At 37.4% G+C, this 22,506-nt stretch overlaps 1 protein-coding gene across 1 annotated transcript in view; it reads left to right on the plus strand.

Annotated features, from left to right (window-relative positions):
* Positions 1 to 22,506, plus strand: part of UNC79 (unc-79 homolog, NALCN channel complex subunit) — a 113,378-nt gene that overhangs the window by 74,018 nt on the left and 16,854 nt on the right. Inside the window, exons 38-46 of the mRNA XM_067296968.1 lie at positions 4,072 to 4,110; positions 5,137 to 5,249; positions 5,336 to 5,421; positions 6,389 to 6,562; positions 8,569 to 8,637; positions 9,228 to 9,338; positions 15,138 to 15,242; positions 18,422 to 18,499; positions 21,280 to 21,369. Coding sequence (XP_067153069.1) covers positions 4,072 to 4,110; positions 5,137 to 5,249; positions 5,336 to 5,421; positions 6,389 to 6,562; positions 8,569 to 8,637; positions 9,228 to 9,338; positions 15,138 to 15,242; positions 18,422 to 18,499; positions 21,280 to 21,369 — 865 coding nt within the window. The remainder of the gene's footprint in view (positions 1 to 4,071; positions 4,111 to 5,136; positions 5,250 to 5,335; positions 5,422 to 6,388; positions 6,563 to 8,568; positions 8,638 to 9,227; positions 9,339 to 15,137; positions 15,243 to 18,421; positions 18,500 to 21,279; positions 21,370 to 22,506) is intronic.

The following is a 22,506-nucleotide window of genomic DNA, read 5'->3' on the forward strand; positions in this document are numbered from 1 at the left end:
TGGTAGAGTTATGCGGCTTACAGACTTGCAGTTCCCTTCAGGTACTGTAGAATATTTTAACAATTTGGTGTTGCACTCTAGGTCTCAGGTACCAAGGTGGCTTTTAGTGAGGGATTATATATCTCTCACTCAGTGAATGAAATAATGCAGGTGTTTATTCCCTGAGTTCTTTTAGAACTCTTTGTTAATAGCATCTAGTCCTGCTTATTTGTTACTGGTCATTTTATCAATTTATTATGTAACTTCTTCCACTGTCACTTCAATTTTGGACCGCTCGTTTGATGTGCTCCCTCCCTGCCCTCCAAAGGACGGTTCACATTCAGGAATCTCCCCATTTTGTTCCACTGTGAGTGGTGGTGTAAAGAATTCATTTAGGTTTTTCTGCAGTGGCCTTATCTTCCTTGAGTGCTCTGTTTGTAACCTGAACAACAACTGATGCAACGTACTCTCTGGTGTGCTTCTTGATCCTGTTTTATTTCAAGAAAGGTTTACGATTAGTTTTCCTTTTGCTAGTTGCTGCTCAAACTATCTTTTTTGGCCTGCCTTCTTGTGTTTTTACACTGAATTTGTCAGAGTTCATGCTCTTTTCTGCGTTCTTTACTTGGGACATTACTTCAGCTTTTTGAAAGATACTTTCTTGTTTCTAATAAGCTCCCTCACTCTTTCTTTCTTCTGCTCTCTTGAAGCCTTTCTTAATAGTTGGTATGCCTTGGCCTTGTGCTTCCAATGTAGTGTTCTTAAATAGCTTCTGTGCTCCCTGTAAGGACTTAATTCTCTTGGCTGTCCTTCTAGCTTCTTTGATGAATTTTCTCACTTGTATGTAGTTCCCCTTTTAGAAGTTAAGTATAAATATGGTCAGCTTTTATGACTTTTGTTGCTCCTGGAGGATTATTGACTCTTAGGTGTATTATGTTCACTAACATACCTGAAGCCCTTAAGGCTCTTCAACCATATCTTGCATGCTAATTAAGACTAAAGGGTTGCATCTCCTCTTCAGGGCTTCCTAACCAGCTGCTGTACGAGACAGTCATTGATAATATCTAAATGTTTGCTCTTTGTGTTATTTTGTGATGTGACTTTTACCCAATATGCATGCGGTAATTGAATTAGTATTGCATTTCCTGTCCTTGCTGCCTCAGCCTCCTTCACAACTTCCTGCCTTAGAGGTGGGAAGAAATGCATTGGGAGTGTTTTTGGAGAAAATCCTGAGCAGCACAGAGTGTGGTGATGGCGCACAGCTCCTTTTCCTGTGTTCTTTTCACTGGGGTAAGGCAACTGAAGTTCAAATCACTTCACAATGACTACTGCATGCTCCCTGCAGCCCTGCCTCTCTATTGCCTCCCAGTTCCACTTGAACACAGTGGCTATTCGAGTCCTCCGTTTCCATTAATTCCAAGGCTGCGATTCCCTGCTGTCACTGCTAATGAATTCTAAAGGAGGCAAATTTGTAATCTACACAGATGCTGTCCGTTGTATGTGATTCTTGTAAATACAGCACTACTAAGGATCATTAAGAAACCACAGAGTAAATCATTGTAAGATAAATTATCAAAGGACAAGGGAGGAGTGGGCTACCCTTTCCTGTGCTTTGAGGAAGAAATGCTGCATCTTTGGAACAAGACAGCCGATTCTTTTAGAGTAGCAGATGGCAAACAACATGGGGTATTGCAGACTGCTAAATGTCCTGTGTCATTCCTACTGTCTGTCATTTCTGAATAATTCCAATTCCAGTAATAGACTCTCCACAGAGGAATTGCTTTGAATATATGCAAAATAAGGTAGTTCATCTCAGTAGCAAATATAGGTAGGAAGGCACTGGGGAGCCTCATGTGTATAACCTAAGCATCTGTCTTTCCTCAAGCAGTGCCGTAGCAGTACCTCCAGATACCTATCTGACGGCAAAAGTGTTGCCTGTTGTGCTGAGAATGTATTAGATTTCTTGCATTTTTATCCTTAAAAAAGGAAATACTACTGATGTGTTTAAAAGAGGGAACAAGGAGTTAGGAAATCCAAGGTCTTTCAAAATGCCTAAATGATATACAGAAAGATTTTCAAAAGTTATTTGGGTACCCAGAGGTGCAAATAGGCATCTACTTGGATTTTCAGAAGAGGTAACATTAAAAAAAAAAAAAAAAATTGCATGCACCTTTATGCTCAGGTTTCTGAATCTAGATTTTTGGCTTTTTGATTCTGGCATTTCATTGATTTCCAATGAGATTTAAGTTTCTGAGCATGAACACCCTATTTGAAAATGGAACTTAGACTCCTGAGCTAGTGAGGAACTTTGAAAATGTTAACTTCTGTTCTTAACTTGCACAACTTTGAACACATCCATTTGCCATCTGCAAAGTGGAGGTAGTGATGGGGGTTCATGGCTTTTCTGCAACAAAATATTTAGATTAGTATTGGTAAATACATACAAGCTGTTCATTTCAAAATGCTTCAGATCTTCCCAAGTGTTTAGTGTATGTCATGTTTTGTGAGGTTTCTCCAAAGTTAGAATCCAAAATTTTTTTTTTCTGTTTAAAAAAACCCAACAACCTTGCATTACTGTATTTAAAAAGAGAGAAGAAACTTTGCCTAGGGCTTTGACGTTCTTTTAGAAGGATTTTTTTATGCTGTATTAGAATGCTGCGGTAGATTTTTGACAATAAAAGTAATGTCCATTAAGCATGTGTTAGTCCCACTGAATTCTGTAGAAATACTCATGTGCTTTAAGGTAAGCAGACGCTACAGTTATTCTAGAATTAGTGCTGTGTTGCTTGAAGGTGTCTTCAGAGCTATTTCCACACAGAATTGGCTTTGCACAGCAGAATTAATGTATCATATTTTAGCATGGACTCCACCTAACAGCGATGGAGTGAGGTACTTCCGTGAGTTTTTCTGATTTATGCTGGTACGACTAAAGGGAATATCATTTTCAACCCTCTGCGCCCTCCAACCTGAGGTTATGGCTCTGTTGAATGGATGGTATGTCCCCAGCTTGTCATGCATGTTAATGGAAATCACCATATATTTTGGTTTACACTGATGCACTTGACTGAAGTGCTTTAGGATCCTTGCTGGATTTTGTAGAGGTGGCTGGAGAGGAACCCGTCTCCAGAACTCAGGTTGACAGGGGATTAAGCAACAGCTAAATCCAACCTAAAGAAATTGTGAACCAAAGATATACATGAAGGCCAGATCATCAGCTGATGTAAATTAGCCCAGCTCTCTGAACTTTCAGTTCAGACATATGAACTTATACCAGCTGAAATCCTGATGTGCAGCAGATGAAAGTAAAAATTGGATGGTATTTTGTATGTAAAAGATACTTTCAACTTACATATTTATAATTGCCTTTTTAGTGACATTTGGTATTAAATATGTGTTGTTTTGGTATTATAAACCTGACTCTATTCGTTTACATCTCCTGGATATTGAAATGCATGATTTTACTTTCAGACTGTTTGGTATTTTTTAATTGGATGCCCTTAAAATGGGCTTTGAAGACTGCATTTTAGATACTAAAATAAATGACCTGATTTTTGAGAGTGTTGAGAACCCAGTATTTCTCATCTGACTTTGTAAGAGCTCTTAGGTACTTAGTGTTTCTGAAATTAGGCCACTTATTTAGGTGCCAAAATCTGGAATTAGAAGCCTCACTTCAGACTGCCAAGTGGGAGAATTTTAGCCCAGTCTATGTTGCTGTGTTAATCAGAAACAATTCAGTCAGTGGGCAGCTTCTGGCAGTTTTTATTCTCCAAATCCCTCAAGGTTAATAATTATCCTTGATGTGCATGTGAGACAATAGCTTTACTTCGTTATCATCATGCTGGTTCAGGGAGGCAAGTAGAATTGTCTTTGGAGCTGGCAAATGTTTGTGATGTTGAAAGACTGTATGAAGTTTATATGCCGTACAAACAAGATTTGAATGAAGTTAAGAGCCCTTCAAAAGATCTTTCTGGTGACATTCAAAATATTCTCTAAAACTTCTGTTTATTATTAAAAATATTGGTAATTTTATCGGCTTACTTTAAAATGAAATAGAAAAAAGCATGTGAGCTTCACTTACTTTTTTTTTTATTCCAGGTTGGCATCAAGTACCAGTTTTTCTAATCAAGCAGAAAGGTATGGTAACAAAGGATACCTTGGCTGATATCAAGCAATTGATCTAAAGTGTCATCCTCCCTGTCTCCAAAATCAAGCAAATTGAACCCTAGCAAAGTTTTCTTTTAGATTTGTAAATCAGAGAAAACCCTGTCCTTTTTCACGTGGTTCAGATATCTCTTGTATTCTGAAGATGAGCAGGAACTCAAATCCATATAGACTGAACCTGGAAAAACTGAGATTGATATGTAATTCAAGGATGCCTTCTGGCTTCCACAATTTCACTGTAGGTCTTTCTAGCTTGTTCAATGCTCAGTATTTGTCTTGATTCACCATCTCCATACATTTTATGAGGTGAATCATCCTTGAACGTGGAAGACCCACCCTGGTGATGTCTCATGTCAATCAGACACAGAACACACAGAACAGGATCAGTTCATTGTGAGAGGTGGTGTGTAAAAAAAAAAAAAAAAAAAAAAAAAAAAGCAATTTATGAATAAATAGATAGCACTTTAGCTTTTTAAATGAAACCATTTCATTTATGAATGATTAAGAAGCACTTCATCTCTTGAAAGAAGATGTGAGAGGCAAATTAATATTATAATGTATATGTTGTTTGTATGTTTTACCATAAAGCCAAGAATCTCATTTGGTATCACTGCAGCCAACAGGGTGAGAGCGGGGATTAGAGTTCAAACCCTGACAACTCACAGGCAAAAAGATGTGGAGAGTCAGGGAAAATGCAATTATTTATTTAGACTTAAGCACTTCAGGTATATGTACTTAACTTTTTTAGCTCTGAATAGTTGAGTCGAAGTCATAAACAGAACTGTCCTGATTTTCCCCCCCCCCCAGCCAAAATCCCCCAACACTTCAGTGTGCTGATTTTATGACTATGTCGTAGTAATAACTGAACATCTTTATAATTAAAAAGAATGAATAAAAGAATCAAAAATAATTCTTTATTTTCTCCATGTATTCAGCTTTGAGAAATGTATTTAACCTGCAAGACAATTTCTCTCTTCCTTCTCCTTCCCTTTCTTTCAGCATGATGATTCCTGGAAATGCTGCAGGTGTGGCCAAGCAGTTCCTCCGCTGTGTGTTCCATCAGTTGGCCCCCAATGGCATCTTCCCCCAGCTCTTCCAGAGCAATATTAAAGGTAACGTGCAGTACCTGAATGCATTTCTGACCGCTTCAGTCATCCCCATATGGAAACCCAGCACAAAGATGTCATTCCAATTTCAGATGGAAGTTTTTTACGGACCTTGGCCACCTCTCTCATGGACTTCAGTGAGCTGAGTTCCATTGCTGCTCTGAGCCAGCTACTAGAGGTATGTTGGCAGTCAGCTCTAATGTTGCTAGTTTTATTAGCACTACCAGGTGTATCGATTCAGTTCTCCTCATGCAGTAAGAGCTCTAACTTGCACCACCAAAAGCAATGTGAATTTTTGGTATATTGTCTCTAGAAGTAGGACCAGGTTGTTGTATCCTCACCATTTGCCTTTTGCATTTTGCTCTCACTGACAGCTTTTGTTCTCAGTCCAGGCCAGGGGCACTTCCACACATTGGTAGTGTAGGCTACCCTTTTCCCCGGCACTGTTTATGTCTTTCAGAAATTTTTCTGCTCTTGCCTCTCAGTTCCCTGTCTCCACTGTATCTGATGGCAGTTTTTCCAAGCAATCTGAAGGCCTAGCGTCTGCCTTTCCCTGGCTCCCTTCTGTGCACTTGCTTTGTTTTTACTGTAACCTTTATCTTTCCACTAGTACTAGTCACCTGCACATATCCTTCTGTTCTTCCAAGAATGTGGAGGTTGCTTCATGCAAACAGGATTTTGACAGCACTTTAGAACTGATTATGTTTTTCCAGGCCTATCCCTAGTATACAAGCCAAAACAGCACACATTATCTACCGAACATTAGTGAATATATATTGTTTTAAAACTGGCCCAGGGAAAATACGGAAAATCCACTGGTGACTTTTACAAGTCCTGCTTTATTTTCACTCCCATGCCAATCTAACTAGGATATGAGTTAGGACCCTGCTTATAACATTTTAGCTCAAAGTTTAGCATCTTAAGCTTTTGGCGTGGAGATCTTTTGGTCAATACTTTAGGAATTGAACTAGACTTAACTGTCACATATATAGTTCAAATTCCCTGCACAACATTTTATCATTAGTGTTTTAGAAGAGGTAAATAGTATTTGGTCTGAGCTAATTAACCTCAGCATTTTCAAATATTGTTTAGGTGGCTATGTCTACATGTTTACATTTGTTTATACTTACCATTTTCTTTCTCAGGGTTTAAATAACAAAAAGAACTTACCAGCAGGGGGTGCAATGCTACGGTGTTTGGAAAACATTGCTACCTTTATGGAAGCCTTGCCAATGGATTCGCCTAGCAACCTGTGGACCACGATTAGTAATCAGTTTCAGACCTTTCTTACCAAACTCCCTTGTGTTTTGCCACTTAAGGTATGACGTGTGGAATGCAGTTTATTCTATGTTCGTAAAGGTAGTTTGTATGTGATGACCAGAACATGGGAGACAGGAACAGTGCTGGCATTGGTCAAGGCGTACATAGGCAGTGCGAAAGCTGCAGATAGCAACCTGCACCCTGGCTCTGATTTTCTATGAACATCTTATAGTGATTCAACTGATGTTTCCAGAGGATCAGATTTACTGTATGCCTGATCCATCCCTTTAATAATATTTTTCACAGGTAACAATAACAACTCTGACCAGAGAGAACTTTTTCCCTCCTTGTTGGTTTTTTGCTTCCACCCTTTCCATGCCCTGCCTTTATCAGATTATAACATTGCATTTGAGAGAATCTGCACTTTGACAATAAAAATCCATTTTGTTTCAACTATTAAAGCAAAATAAAACCTGCAAGAAGAACCTTAATTTGCTGAAAGTACACAATAGTCATACAGGCAGAGAGGACTCAGATTAATGGGAATCGAGCCTAGCCTGTTTGACTGACTAGGTTATAGTTCTGGCTGTAATCAGGATATAGTTGTAGAAACTGAACCCAGAAGTTTTGGGCTCTGAGTTCTGATTGCTCAGAGAACATGCCGAGAGGTTTTGTCTCCTGGTGCAAACGTTTCCATATCTCTTTTTAGTAAACACAGTAAAAAATTTTCTGAGTCTTTCCGGTAAACACTGGATTCTGATGCCTTTATTCTGGCTTAATTTCCCACAGCATGAGTGAGCCCAATAATAACTTATTCTGTGGAAAGCATTGTTGCCTAGGATGAGCTGAGGGATACAAAATCTAATTTTATGTGATTTATAACTTTGTTTTAATTTGGGTGTCACCAGCAAACTGTATGAATCGTTTAAGATTCTATGGCAAAACTTTGAAAACTCCTTAGCTGTTAGTGAATTGAGGCACCACCCTGCAGCACTTAACTAAGCCAAATGGAATAATCATTCCATTTGGTTACTAGCCACCCCAAATTTGTTGAATCTTGAATAATTTAAAGTAAAAATTAGATCAGTGAATTGGATCATAATGGTTCCAACTGCATATCTGCCATTTATGGAGCATTCAGATGGGGTGTTTACTATGACTTCCCTTTTATTTATGGGAGGTATCATTAATGATACAAGTAGAACAATTGCTTGCTCCTGAACTAAGCAGAGGGGGATTTTCCATCTCCTGTTCCTTCCTCTAGGGTCATAAATGACTCTTTTGCTGTTTTTTCCCCTGTTTGCAGCAGGAAAGAGGCAGGACAGTGGATGGACCTTGAAAAGTCCTGTTCTGCTGTAAACTGTCTGATTTACACAGAAGAGATATTGGAGCATGAAGCTTTAATATCTCACCTGAAAAATCAATTACACTATAAGGAACATCTTTAGAATGGCCTCTGGAACAGCTATTGCCAGGGCACATTCTGGTTTCAGGGGTTCTGAGTTGCAGCCCTACCATGGGGTGGGGTAAAATGTCATAGCCCAGGACAAGCACAAAAGTGTAACACAAGGTAGATGGCCTGTACCTCCTGTTAATCCACTCATATATATATACACACACACATGCGCACACACACATATATATATATATACACACACACACACACACGCACACACATATATACATATACGTGTGTGTGTGAGTATACACACACTTATATAGATACACATATATAAATATATTTTAATGAGGCATTTTATTACAGTGTGGGTGTACTTCTAGGAGATTTCTGTCATACAAGGGTAAAGTTAACTCCTAAACCAGCATTTTAGTGAAATATTCTCATCCCAAGGCCCATACTGTCTTGTATTACTGATGAGGGGGATATGACTGTGTCTTCTGGAACAAGCCAGTTCAAGGAAAGTAAATAAAGATCAGTTATCAAGGATTATTTTTCAGACTTTACCTGTAGCTTATTCATGACTGTCACCACTAAAAGCAAGAGATGTGCACAAAAATGTACTAACTCTTTTTTTTTTTTTTCTGCCTCCAAATGTATTCACAGTGTTCTTTAGATTCTAGTTTAAGAATCATGATTTGCTTGTTGAAGATACCAACCACTAGTGCTACCAGGGTAAGTTCCAAGGAAGACAACTCTGTTGCCTCAGATTTAGCCAGCTTGTGCTATTCTACAAATGTATTCTTAGCACCTAGCTACAAAAGTATTATGTGTAAGCATAAAATTGTGCAGTCCGATACCCTATGGTGAATGATAAGAGCTTTGGAATCTAGGTTACAGTAAAATGTGAGTGGGATTACATTCCTGTGTGGATATGAGTATATATCTTATTAAAGATTTGATATTCTCCTTCAAAAAAGCCTATAGTAATCAACATCCTATGAGTCTGATTCTGCAGTCTTCTCACTAGTACAATTTCATTAATGTCAGTGCATAATTTTCCTGCATAAACACTACAGATTCTCTGATATCTCATAAGCACTGTGTCAAAGATGAAACTATTTGCTGATATTTTGCTTTTAATTTGTCTTATAAGCATGGGTACAAATGCTGGAACAGCTATTTGACTGAAACAGCGTAAATCATGGCAAAATAGCTTTGAGCTAAAAATAATGATGCTGTTGCATTCAGGCATTTCAGAGCTGGAATGCTTATTGTTTTGCTGAGCAATCAGTTATTGATTTCCCTAAATCATCTCATTGCAGAGTCTTCTGGAGCCATTTTCAAAGTTACTAAGCTTTGTAATTCAAAATGCTATCTTTACTCTGGCCTACCTGGTAGAACTGTGCGGTTTGTGCTACCGAGCCTTCACTAAGGTAACAATGAGACTGTAACTTTCATTAGAGACAACTGAAAATAGGACAGAAAAAATATTTCTTTCCTCAAGTAGAAGTTTGTAACTGAAGGTGAAATTGGTGTCAAATTTCAGATGTTTTAGCAGTTTTAATGTAGTTTAATCAAGTAGTTATGTTGATTCAGTGCCTACTAATAATACTGACTTTCACATTCCCAGTACAGACTCAGATAAAGGGAATCTGCTGAAAACATTGCTTGGGAAAATATTTTGATATGATTTCATGACTTTGAAAATTTTTCTTTTTTAGAGGTCATTCATGCATGACTTAAAATGCCTGTTTAGTTATAAGGATGTGTTTGTATCTGTCCTAGTGGACAGGTTTAGCCACATTTTGTGCAGTCAAAACTAAATAATTCCTGGTGGTGCATCCTGAAAGCACAGCTCTGAGGGAGCTCTGAGGGCAGCAGATTGATGATCAGAGTGGAAGACTCCAATTTAGGGGCTTCCAAACTTTGCTTCTGTTTTGTTCTGTATTAGGTAACTCACTTTGCGCATGGCTAAAACCTGCACAGAAAGAGATAGCAGCGTATATCCAGCTTTGAAATAGGATTCTTGGATGAAAGCTGCTGTATACAAGTAACAATCAGTTATTATTCAAGTATGTTTTTGTAGCTGTTGATGAGAGGATGAACAACAAAAAACTTGCAGAAAACAATCAAACCTTTTATTAGGGCCCCATATGCTCCATTATGTAGATTGTTAAGACACCGAACAAAAATGTTATCCAGCCTGTATGTGCACAATTTTCCATCCTAGATACTTTTGTCACAACAATAATTAATCATCAGAAAACATTCTTTTGTAAGTAGCTACATGATTTTCTAGGTTGATATTGTATTACTGGAACATGCATTGCTTCAGTCTTTTTAAGACTTAGAACAGACAGACAGTGAAGAAGAAATGATAAAAGCAATGACAATCTTACATAAAAGCTGCATTATAAGAAAATAAGCAAAACTATTTTATCAGATGTAATGATTTGGAACATTAAATAGAAACAATCAGCATATTTAATGACACCAAGGAAATTGTACCTTTTCTTGTCTCCTTTGAAAGATGAGTGTTTATGAGAGGAAAAAAAATCTGAATACAGAAGAGACTGTCCAGCTGTTGGAAGTAATTTGAGATAGATCTGTACATAAAGCTTTGGTCAAAGCAAAGTAAAGTCAGAAAAATGTTAAGTTAAAGTGCAGTGGAAAAAAAGTATGGGAGGGTTTTTCATTGAAACAAATAAGCCCCATTTAAAACTGAAGCACACATGCCTTTTGTGTCTGAGATCTGATGAAACTATTTCATATGTGCTTGCTAAAGCAAATTGCAAAATACAGGAATCGTTTCACTGTGCATAGACTCTGTAGTTTCAATTATTACAAAAACATTTTTATAAAAAACATGGTATTTTAAAAACATGTTTTTCTTACATACTTCCTGGTTCAATGTTCCATTGACTACTTAATTGCATATAGGAAGCTTGGATTATACCACTTAGTAAAAACTATTTCTTGATTTAGTTTAATGCAACCTGGTGACCCAGAAATGAGATCATTAGTTAATGTTTTCCTGCAATATATATCCAGAAAATGCTTAATACAGTGGAACTCCACACTACATTATCTTTGTTATTGCTGAAAGCTTACCTTGAATTTTAATTAGAAATACCAAACTAATGACTGCCTTTAGAAAAATGGACCAGTTGTGATATCTAGGTTTCTCTACAGTGGAAATCACTGTAGCCAAATGGAGTGCTTTTTGTGATATGGTATCATGTGGAAGTGAATTCCAGAAAGAATATAATTTGTGAATGTTGAAACTATTCAAATTTAATTGTTTTGCATCTTCTAATGTGCCTGCTGGAACAAAACAGTGGCACAACTTTCAGCTATGCTATGGAGTAAACTTTATTTGTCTTTCCAAAGGACAAGCCACTCCAGTGTGCGCTTTACAGAGGTCAGTGCTGTACAACCAGTCTGAATCTTTTTTTTTTTAATCCCCCTCTCCCCCCTTTTTTTTTAATCTCCAGCATCTCTCTAATAGTCTGTGGCAGGAATATCTCAGTTTCTCTTGTCTTTGAGTCTGAAGAATCACGTCAATCCAATATTTCCTTATCTGAGTTTCTGTTCCAGGTCAACAATTTGATTTTTTATTGCTATTGAATCTCTCAGTTGAGAGTAGCATCACTTCTGTGGACTGTAATCTTTGTATCTTCAATTTTTCTCTAAGTCTCTTGAAGTCTTAAATGGACACTTCTTGGCTTTCTTATCTCTTACAGCTGCTGAAGCTTTAACCTGAACTTAGTCTTTTACTAACATTCTGTTGGCCCTTAGTAAATAAATGCTGTATGCCACTGAATTGGAAATGATATAATTTTGCTATTGAAATTTTCTGAGAAAACTGAAGCAGCCCATCCTTAGTAGTTGTAATTACTGTAGTAGCAGCAGAGACTATTGTCTCTGTCCTGGCTTATTTGGAGGGTAGCATACTACTCCATTAAAGAAACAAATTTACTATTCTTAGTAATAAGTTGAGACCCTGGGACTCTGTTGCAAACAAACTTCAGTAATTTCACATTCTATGCATAGACCTCTGGCAAGTCAGTTTGAAGGTCACAAGGCAGCTTTTTTACAGGGATGTACAGACATCTGAGAGGGTTGGTTATTTTGGCTGAACAGAGATTAAAGGGATTGCATTCCTGATTCTTTGGGACCAGACTGACACATGTGACTCTTCTGGGCTTTATTCTCATGTAACTAATGCCCCTTTTACATTTTTCCAGCAGAATATAAAGTTCTTAAAGTATATATAAACAAGCACCAGCAGAATGATAGGAATAAGGAGACTTCGATAGGAAGGGGGCTCTGGGCCATTGATCTCAGTGTCAACACTCCTGATTACAGTTCAGGAAGCAAGAGGTCTGATGTCTAAAAACATTTATCCCGATTTTGCCTCATTTCCCTACTTGCTACACATGATGTAAAAAATTGAGAATTTGGAATGTGAGATCAGGGTAGTCTTTGAGAAAAGGGGTAGCACTTTGTTGTATCATCCGTAGAGCCAGTGAAAGTTGGGATTCATGGAGCTGGTTTCCCTCCCCGACAAAAGAATTTATTATGGCCCAATTATGTCCTGTACAGTATAGCTGTTAGTCTGTAAAGCAGTGGAATGCTTTCAGCAAGGATTTTAGCCTTCTCCTTTTGCAGCATGTGCAGCCTACTCTATCAGGTTACTGATAGGAAATTATATCCAGTGTTTTGGGGGATGTAATCATCAACTCTCTGAACATGGCACTGCATTATGGATGGGCCTCAGGACTGTGAAGGCACATGACAGTGGGAAGTGTCACTATCGCTGGGGAATACGCTTTCTAGCAAGAAATGGCCTATTTGTGCCTTGAGTATTGTGCACAGTTCTGTTCCCCCATTTCCAGTAAGGATGTAGTAGACCTGGAAAAAGTTCAGGTAATGGTAACAAAGATGATCAGTGTGTGGAATGAGTGCCATGTAAAGAGCAACTAAATTAGGGCTCTTCAGTCTGAAAAAGCAACAATTGATGGGAATGTGATCAAGGTCTTTACATTCACAAGTGGGTAATTTCATGCTTTTTCCAGTGCCAGAAGTAGAAAGCATCAGGTTAGGAACCAGGATCAAAGCAAGTAAAGGAAGTGGTTTTTCAGTACCAGAAGTAGAAAGTATCAGGTTAGTAGGAACCAGGGTCAGAGCAAGTAAAGGGAAGTGGTTCTTCAAACAGTGTGGAACCCATTGCCAAATACTGTGCTGAAAGTTGATGTGGATTCAAGAGGGCATTGATCACGTATGTGGAAGGGAAATCCACTGAGAATTAGGAAATACACTGAAACCATACTGAGTTCAGGAGTTCCCTGAACTAAAAATAGTTGGTGGCTATGAGAGTACTATTGGGAATTATACATGCTTGCCCTGGTTTTATTCTTCCCTAGGCATCTGCTTAAGGCCTTGAGGGGGAGAAGTTACTGAGTACATGTCATCTGGTCTGATCTCTCCTGGGCATTCTTATGTTATGTTATGTGAAACACATGACTTTGAGTACTTGTCCCTTCAAGACATGGTTTCATAATACAGCTGAACTGATTCAATGTTTGTTATTCCCATAAAGGAATAGTCTTTTTTTTTTTTTTTTTTTTTTTTGATTGTTAGCTTTCTGTGAGTTTAGTTGCCTAAACTGTCTAGTGTGGCAGACAAGCACCACCGTAGTGTGGGACCCATTCCATCAGCTAAATATGTTATCAGACTGCACACTCCAAGTGGTTGGAATGAAAGTTCTGCTTTAAATCAGGCAAAACAGCAGCTTGAACTCAGACCTTTTGCTTCACAAGCTAGTATCATACTGCCCATGAAAATCATACAATTCTGTCATTTTGGCACCTCCTCCCAAATCAAGGGCTGATATTTAAAATCTGTTTTCATTAAAATGTTTGTGGGTGCTATTGGAGGCACTCACTGTTCCCATGAGTTTTGTTTGGCTGTGTGCTACTCGGATACAATGTGTTGACATTGGTTTTCTGAGAAGGAAGACCTGTGACTGGCTTCTTGGGCTGCGGTAACCAAAGCTCTTACTTCCTTCCAGCTGTTCATCTCCTCCAAGTCCTCCTCTTTTAGTTGTGCTTACTGCTGTGTGCAACTGCAGAAGATGGGCTTCAAACTGACCCTAAACAATTAAACCTCACCTGACCTCTTTGAGGAAGAGACAAGCATTATAATCCCATTTTACAGATGTCACAGAGGAACTGAGGCCCTGACTGAGTGAAAAGTTACACACGATTAACTTAAGCAAGCAAGCAGGCAAGTGCATGAAACTTGCAAGATGGAAGACTGCAGGCTTTAAATCTTAGACACACTTTGTATATGCCCCCTTTGCTGGACAACATTTTTTCACCTCTGATGGTCAATTGAAAGAGAGCTCAGAGTAAGTCTAACTGCTGATGAAAAATTCTTGAGTTGCTATGTTCAGGAGCAGGTTATAGATTTGTTCCATGTACTTATCTCCTAAAGTCAGAGAATGTCAAAGTTAGACGGATAACAGACTCATCTTCTCTCTTGCACCTCCGTGTTGTTTCATCTCCACAATTCTGGGTTCTTAGCCTTTTTGTTCTAATCTCTATTGCCTTATCTTCCCTTATATGTTTTAATGTTTTTTGTTGTGGCAGCTGTAGTGAAGAGGGTTTTTACTCTGTGAGGGGAAAAATACCGCTAGTTTAATGAATGAAAATAGATGTCCAAGCTGCTGTAATGGAGGCACTCTCATTTTAAGGGAGACAACAACAAAAGTAGTATGATAAAACATGGGGCTTTTCTGGCAGGTTTAATGAGAGAATTATGCTAAATGTTATTGCCAATTTTGTTCTCCTATGTGAAATCTTAATTCTTTCCCCTTTTTCCTTTATATGGAACTATACAGTGAGAATTACCCTGCATGTTGGGGCTCTATAAATGTCTAATAAAACCTATCTATATTTCACATGTGAAATATAAAAAAATTTCATAATAGTGCCTATTGCAAAGTGAAAGGAAGATCAAAGGTATATTCTCACTGCTGTCCACTCGATCAAGTCTGTAGAATTACATAAATAAATGATGAATCATGTCTGTCTCTTTTGTAAGACAGGAACAAAAAGTGCACTTCTATGACATTTTATTTTCAAATTTAGATAAAAAATATCTTATGGTTTACTAGTGGATGTCAGTGAATTTCAGGGCATTCTTAATTCCGTGTTTTTCTGTTGTAGGAAAGAGATAAATTCTACCTGACCCGCAGTGTCATCTTGGAGTTACTACAGGCACTCAAGTTAAAGTCACCCTTACCAGACATGAATCTACTGCTGTTGGTGCAGGTACAGGAGATCTACCTCATGTTATTTTCATACTGATCCTGTCTCAGCCCAAATTCAGCAAACAAAACAAAACAAAAAAACTGGCAAGTCCAACATGTTTCCAAAAAGTACTAGTGGTGTCAAGTGAAGAAAGAATTTTTTTGAATCAGAACCTAGAATTTGCATTTGTAAACATAGGTGCATACATTGTACTGTCACAATAAAATTTAAGCACCTAAATAAGGAAACCCCATTTCCAAGGATGATGAGGACCCAAGCACCATTGCTAATGTACTGGGCTGCCGAGCGCGCTAATGTACATTGCTAATGTACGTTGCTAATACACTGGGCTGCAAAGCGCATTCCAAAGGCAGAGCTGTCCCAGCAACAGCCTTGTCTCCCTGTTATAGCCCCAAAGCCAAGAAATAGTTTGTGTATAGGAAGGAGTGCTAACTCATCATGGAGCTACTGGAGCGAGTCCAGCAGAGGGCTACTAAAATAGCTAAGGGACTGGAGCATCTCTCATATGAGGAGAGCTGAGACTGTTCAGCCTGGGGAAGACTGAGGGGGGATCTTATCAATGCATATAAGTATCTGAAGGGAGAGAATAGGGGACCAACATAACAGCAGTCCAAATGGTTCAAGCAAAAAAGTAGATCATTCACAATGCTCCCTTCATCACAGCTGCTTTCACTGCCTCTTCGCTTCTGTTAAGTGGTCAAAGCTTGACAGAGCTTACTATAGGCTGGTTTGTTTTTGAGTACTGGTACATTACTCATAGAAAATAAATGGTTGCCAACTGACAAAGAAATAACACTGACAAGTTAGATTATATAGTAGTTAGGATAATTTTGAAAACAATTATTATACCATCAATATTAGGGGAAGAAATGGAGTGGGGGGTGGAAAATAACTTTTTTTGTTTTGTTTTGAGGGTAAAGGGTGAAAGGGTGATTTTTTTTTAATTTATCCATTTTAATTTAAAAAAGCAGTTTTGGGGGGTTTTTTGTTTGTTTGTTTGTTTGTTTGTTTTTTTTAGCCTAGGCTTCTATTTTCAATCCCAGGCATGATGACCACTAAATAACTTAGCAACCACCCACCTCTTTGTCTGATGGATGCAGTGATGAAGCCTGATACCATGTTCTTCAGTGCTTGTTGACTTCAACTAACTTTTCCTGAATTACAGAATAAAACAGCTTTTCTACCTTTTCTACGTTACTCTATTAAATACCTCAGTTCAAAGCCATTCCAAAGGATTAAAAGGCAGTTTAGTCTCTACAGTCTAATCAATCCAAAATTCCTCATTTGAGAATGCAAAAAACATGCTCCTTAAGGCCACTTCAGTTTTGGCAGTGGGATTTAACTGGTAAACACTTGTCCTTCATATTGACTCAATCACCTGACAAGAGTCAGTAAGCAAAACTCCCTCTTACATACTGAAAGTAAAGATAAAATGATGATTGCCTGGCTTCTCCTCCTAGCACTGTTCCCATATGCTGTATTCGCTCCCACATCAGCACCCAATGTGGATGTGTCTTGTTCAATATCTCATTTTCAGAGGCTGATGAAATTATCTGTATATCTCCTGCAATCCAGAGCAGCTAGCTTCTGGCTTCAGGAGAAAATCTGTCATCTATTTCCATAAGTCCATTTATGGGCCTTCTCTTAAAAGAGAAGTGGAGAGTCACAGTCACTGCTTGAACTAAGATTAAGTCTGGATTAACACAGCCCATAACTCAGTCCCTGAGGCGCTCCTTTCCTTCCCTGTAATGATTAGAGATCTGGTACAGAGGAGAATTAAGATCATCTCTCAACTGAAATATGAGTCAGATTCTTCTTTTATTTCTATTATTTGGCTTATTCTGGTGTAAAATAACTTATGAGCATAAGCAGAGTCAACTGGAGCCAGGTCTGTTTCTGAGGATACCCAGTTAGATTATTCTTACTGGTATTCTTCCCAAAGAACAGACCCTTGGGCAAGACATAGGTCTGATGCATGTGTTGTTTCCAAGTCTTGGTTGGCTGTCTGAGAGTTCAGATTAAATCTGTCTTTGAAAGGTAAAGATAATGGAAGTGTAAAAGTAAATTCTAACACTGTAAAGGATATTTGGGAATATTTTTAAGAGAATGGTCAGTCATTGAGCGCACTGATAACAAAAAATGCATCAGTAAATTGTGAAGTATATTGTGTAGTCAATATCTGCCTCAGTTTGTGAAGGTACCACAGTATTCATTATCAAGAAAGAAAATTAAGGCTTATACCTCAGTTTGTCAGTTCTGCTTTTCTGTCTGCTCTTTGTTAGAAAGTTACACTGCATCATTCTAGACAAATTGCTTCAGTGCAAATACAGCATTAAAACAACAAAGTTTTAGGAACAAGGAGACCATCTTATCTGCAGGGTGTCAAATGCATTATTGAAGATTATAAAGGTTAAATAACTAGATCTGTTAATATTGTTATTCATTAATAATTGTTTTTGTTAATATTGTTAATATTGTATTTGTTAACATTGTTATAGATCTGTTAGGTATCAATGAGGTGGACATCGGAGATTTTGGGGCAAGGGATTTGGTAATAAGAAGTGAAAAAAGATATAAAAGAAAGCAAGGAGAATAAAAGCATAAGAAAATCAATTAGGGATATTCTAGCATAACAGAATTTTTCTGAACTTTGCTCTGAAAAAGACAAGTAAAGTTTTGTGGCCTGTGTTACAGGGAAGTTGTACTACACCGTAACAGTCTGTTCTGAATTTGAAAATTGTTCATGTAATTCATCCTTGTAGAACTTCAGTGAAGGCATTGTAGTACCACAGTGGAGAACATTGCATGTTGCATTGTTCTCCTCTATCTTGATTTACACTATAATGAAAGAAGAACACTTGATATATCCGAAGAATTGCAAAGATATATATTTGTACTCACAAAGAAAATCTGTTATATTATATAACATTCTTCAGATTGCTCCCACACAGTATACACATGTTAATCAGGCACATTAAAGTCTTTTTTTTTTTTTCATTAAAATTAACTCATTTATAATGGTGAACAAACTAGGCTGTTTATAAAGTAAGAGAGCTGTAAAGGCAAATTACCACAAATATAAGCAAGAAGAGATCTCAACTGATCTTAATAAAGTCATAAATAACTTAGTAGTGTCTTAAGGTTCCTCCAAAAATAATTCATCTTTAATTTCTTCTTAGTTTGTTTGTGCAGATGCTGGAACAAAACTGGCTGAATCAACAATCTTGCATAAACAGATGATTGCCTCTATGCCTGGAGTAAGTACTGAATCAAACTCCCATCTCATAGGTTTAATTTTTTAAAATAGGTCTTATTAAGCTTATTTTGCTTCAGTTGAATGTTCATTCCTTTTCATTTCTCCTTTCATTGGCAAGGTGTATTGCAGGCAGAAGCTGAAGTGCTTCTTCCTTTTTTTGAATGTTGGAGAAGTTCTTAACTTGATCTTGCTGCCCTTACTCTCTCTAATAATTAGTCATGTGGCACATACGACTGACTTTGGCCAAAGCCCCTGCTAGAGATCTATGGAAGACCAGATGTGGGGAAGAGACCAGCTGAATGCCTCAAAAAATGGCAACAGAGAGGGAAGGTGCCAGCCACTGCCTCCATTCTGACAAAAGGCTATCTGGTTAAAGAAGGGATGCAAGGCATTCGTCTGGTGATATATAATGTAGCTGAATTGCGAGTACTCATAGTTGCTTAGCTGCTGAGTATGTGGCTGGTGAACATGCGTGGAAGTAACACAGCTGGAGGGTTTGAGTTGTTCCATGACACACATCACTAAGTACCCAAACAGAGGGATGAGGGTTAGCCCAAGTCTACTTCATGAGCTGTGGGAAACCTTTTTCCTTGTTGACTCTAGGGATGTTCTAATAGGATTTTTCCTGTATGTCTTCTGAAGCGTGTGATTTTTTAACTCAAATCTTCAATGATGTCTCTCTTCTAAGGGAATGTTTTAGTTTATGTTTGGGTTAAGTAGATAGACTGATATTGGTGTTACAAGGTATGATAGGAAAGGGATCATTTCAGAAGAAATTGTAGAGAAGGAAGTTGCTTGCTGCTTGAATAAAACTGAATACATGATTGAACATAAGCCTTTTGCAATAGAGCATTATTATTCAGAGGTCTGAGCATAACATCTTTTATAATACTGTCATTCAGTGTTTTAGAACCTGTGTGGAATCCTTAGTCCACAAAAACTGGATGGAGGATACTCCAACAGGGCTGCCACTGGCTGCATTTTATTGTTTGTTATTCTGTCAAGGGAACTAACGGACATAGCATTTTAAAAAACAGAAGGTGGTATAGTTCAACAACATGTAGATTTATACTAATGTAGAAAAATGAGAAACACACAGGTCTGTTGCTTAAGTATAGACTGCTAACAGATTTTCAAAATTTCAGCAACTAAAACTCAATTAAAGCTGAATAATTTTGTGATCAAAACCAAATCTTGTTCATGTGTATACTCAGATAAGGTAATAGATTTCAAAGTGTAGGTGATTAAACAGAGCTCAAAGAAGCATATTTTCCCCTGATAAACTTTACTGTGATGTTTTGCCATGAGCCTATGATTTGGGTCCAATAGTTTTCGTCCACTTTAAGAAGAAAGATACCTAATTAGATAATTTCATCATTTAATCTCTAAAGTTAAGCCTTGTTTTTACTTGGCCCCAGAAAATGAGGCATTTATAAAGACTTGATCTTTGAGAAATGTTGAGCATTCACAATTCCCCTTGAATTCAGCTAGAATTATCTTCACCTCAGATTATTAACATAAACATAAGGTTATATGATACCTATTTGATCAGTCATAGCACCTTCTGAAAGCTTTTCTGCAGGGCTTTCTGCTCTGTTGGAAGCCTCTATCTAATATGATAGTTTTGTTCCATTGACTGCTTTGCATACCAAGAGCATGCCTTGTGTTAGCCAAAGGCTCGACTGGCATTTCTCACTGCGCTCTAGGAAAGGGACTATGAAAATTTTTACTGCAAAAACACAATATGCACTACACTGAGTCCCATTGTTTTCCCCTTGGGGTCCTTCTTGTTCTGGCACAAATCATTTCTCAATGCTTATACCTTTATGGTCAAAATGGAGCAGTTCATGAAGGAATATAGGAGGATTTCATTTATCCCTTATAGCCCTTGTATCAGCATGTAGAATGCCATAAGGTTTAAATGTATGATGTAGTTTTTCAGATTTAAATATAATTAAAGGAAAAAACTACATCTTTATAGTGCATATTTACCTGCGTGACCATAGAAGGTTTTGTTTCGTTTCAGCATTTCTAAAAATAAATTATTTAATACTTGTACAATAAAAATTACTTTTAAAAATTTGTGCAGTGGAAATAATTAGTAAGAATAATTCAAATGCTGCCTTTACCATCCTTTTGAAAGTTGCAACTAACTTGAGTGCCATTAAGATGCTATATTTTGAATGATGTTGCTCAGGAATATCCCAGAACCTTTGTTAGTTTAAAAAAAAAAAAAAAAAGTTGCACTTAAAAATTTCAGTGATGTTTATAAGTAAAATACATGAGGACAGTCACTCAAACTGCTTTTCCATCATGATTCATGTGAACATAAGGGCATCCGTGCCTGTTACTTAATTTTGTTTTCCAGGATTGTAGCTGATTGGTTTCGCTCGCAGAAATGCTCAGTTGCTTAAAGAACTGAGCTGGTAAACTCTCATTGACTTTAAAAAACTTTGCTTCTGGACCAGTGTAAATTTTAGGAGATATATGTTAAGGATATTATTGCAAGTTTCATCAGATAATCTTTTATCACTGTAACAGATGAGAATATTTTATAATGCATGATGCAGCTAGTGTGACTGGTTTTTTTTATACTATCATCAGATAAGAAGGCAAATTACTGTGAGAAGAAAAAGATCCAAGAATACATACTCCTAGTTAGAGTAGACAGTAAAGAATTTGAGACAGACAAGAAACAGTATTTTTGTGAACAAGAAGAAAAGATGAAAACATGAATATATTCAAAATCTGGTGATTAAATATGTTTCTTTTGTGTTGTAGTGTGGAACAGCAGCAATGGAATGCATGAGGCAATATGTTGGGGAGGTGCTGGATTTCATCGCAGATATGCATACCTTAACCAAATTAAAGGTTAGTTATGGGCATACATTTACCTAAAGTGTGTGAGCTAATTACTATTTAGTATTTTCTGTAATTAATCTACTTGGAAGAATCCTTTGGAAGTTTCTGAGGATGACTGACAGTTTTTTTTTGTTTGGTTGGGTTTTTTTTAAAGTTAGTACTGTTATAGATAAGTCACTTCTCAGGGATAGGCAAAAAGTATCTTATGCAGTGTTGAAATGGAGGCTAATTTGAATATGTGGAGCACAGAATAAAAATGCAGGCTTTCTTTTTATGCAATATGGAGGTTGATGATAAGATAATGTCATAACAAAATCATTGTATGAGAAGTAGTCATGTTAAAAATAACCCATCTCAGCACAAAATTCCTTACCTGTATAACTAATTACACTGTTCTGGAGAAATCCTGCATCTGTTATATACCCAAGCAGACATTCTTAGTGTTCAGAAGAAGTTCAGAGATTATTAAAATGAAGTAATTGACAAATGTCCTTTTCCTTGTAGATGCTGTTGTTTTCTTCATCATACTACATTCTGTTGAGGTGGGGAAAACTGACTGGTAGCTCTCTCTGTAGTCCAAACTGCTTTTTGGTTCTTGTATGTTAGTTTGATGCCAAAGGGCAAGTGTAAGAGGATTGATAGGAAAACATTTCTGTCAACATAAAATGTTTAGGAATAAATTTCATGAGAACGCTTAAGTAATACTTAGCTGGTCAAAATTTGGAATTTCTATTTGACAAGGAACCCAGTATCTCTTAAATTTAATAAAAAATGAAAATTCTTGAAGAAAGATGTTTAGAAAAGAATTAGGTGAAATCATATTGCTGCAGTATAACAGGAAATACTTTGATCTAGAAGAGGAGCTGTTTCAATCACAAGCAAAGTACCATCTACTGTTAATAGCTTAAATAAAGAACTAATGGAATTTGACAGACAGTTATTGATATATTAGCTGAAATAATGCTGTGTAGGGGGCAATATTATTTAGGTTGTTTAGAATAACCCTGTCCCATTGGGTAGTTTTATCATACCATCTGGACCTCAATATTCAGTAAGCAATGAGCTGAAGATGAAACTGCAGTGGTTAGAGTCCTCCTTTGTGTAGAGGGAAAACACCTGTCTAACAGTAGAACCATCTAAATATCA

Source organism: Apteryx mantelli, chromosome 4 (assembly GCF_036417845.1).
Source record: "Apteryx mantelli isolate bAptMan1 chromosome 4, bAptMan1.hap1, whole genome shotgun sequence".
Classification (NCBI taxonomy): domain Eukaryota; kingdom Metazoa; phylum Chordata; class Aves; order Apterygiformes; family Apterygidae; genus Apteryx; species Apteryx mantelli.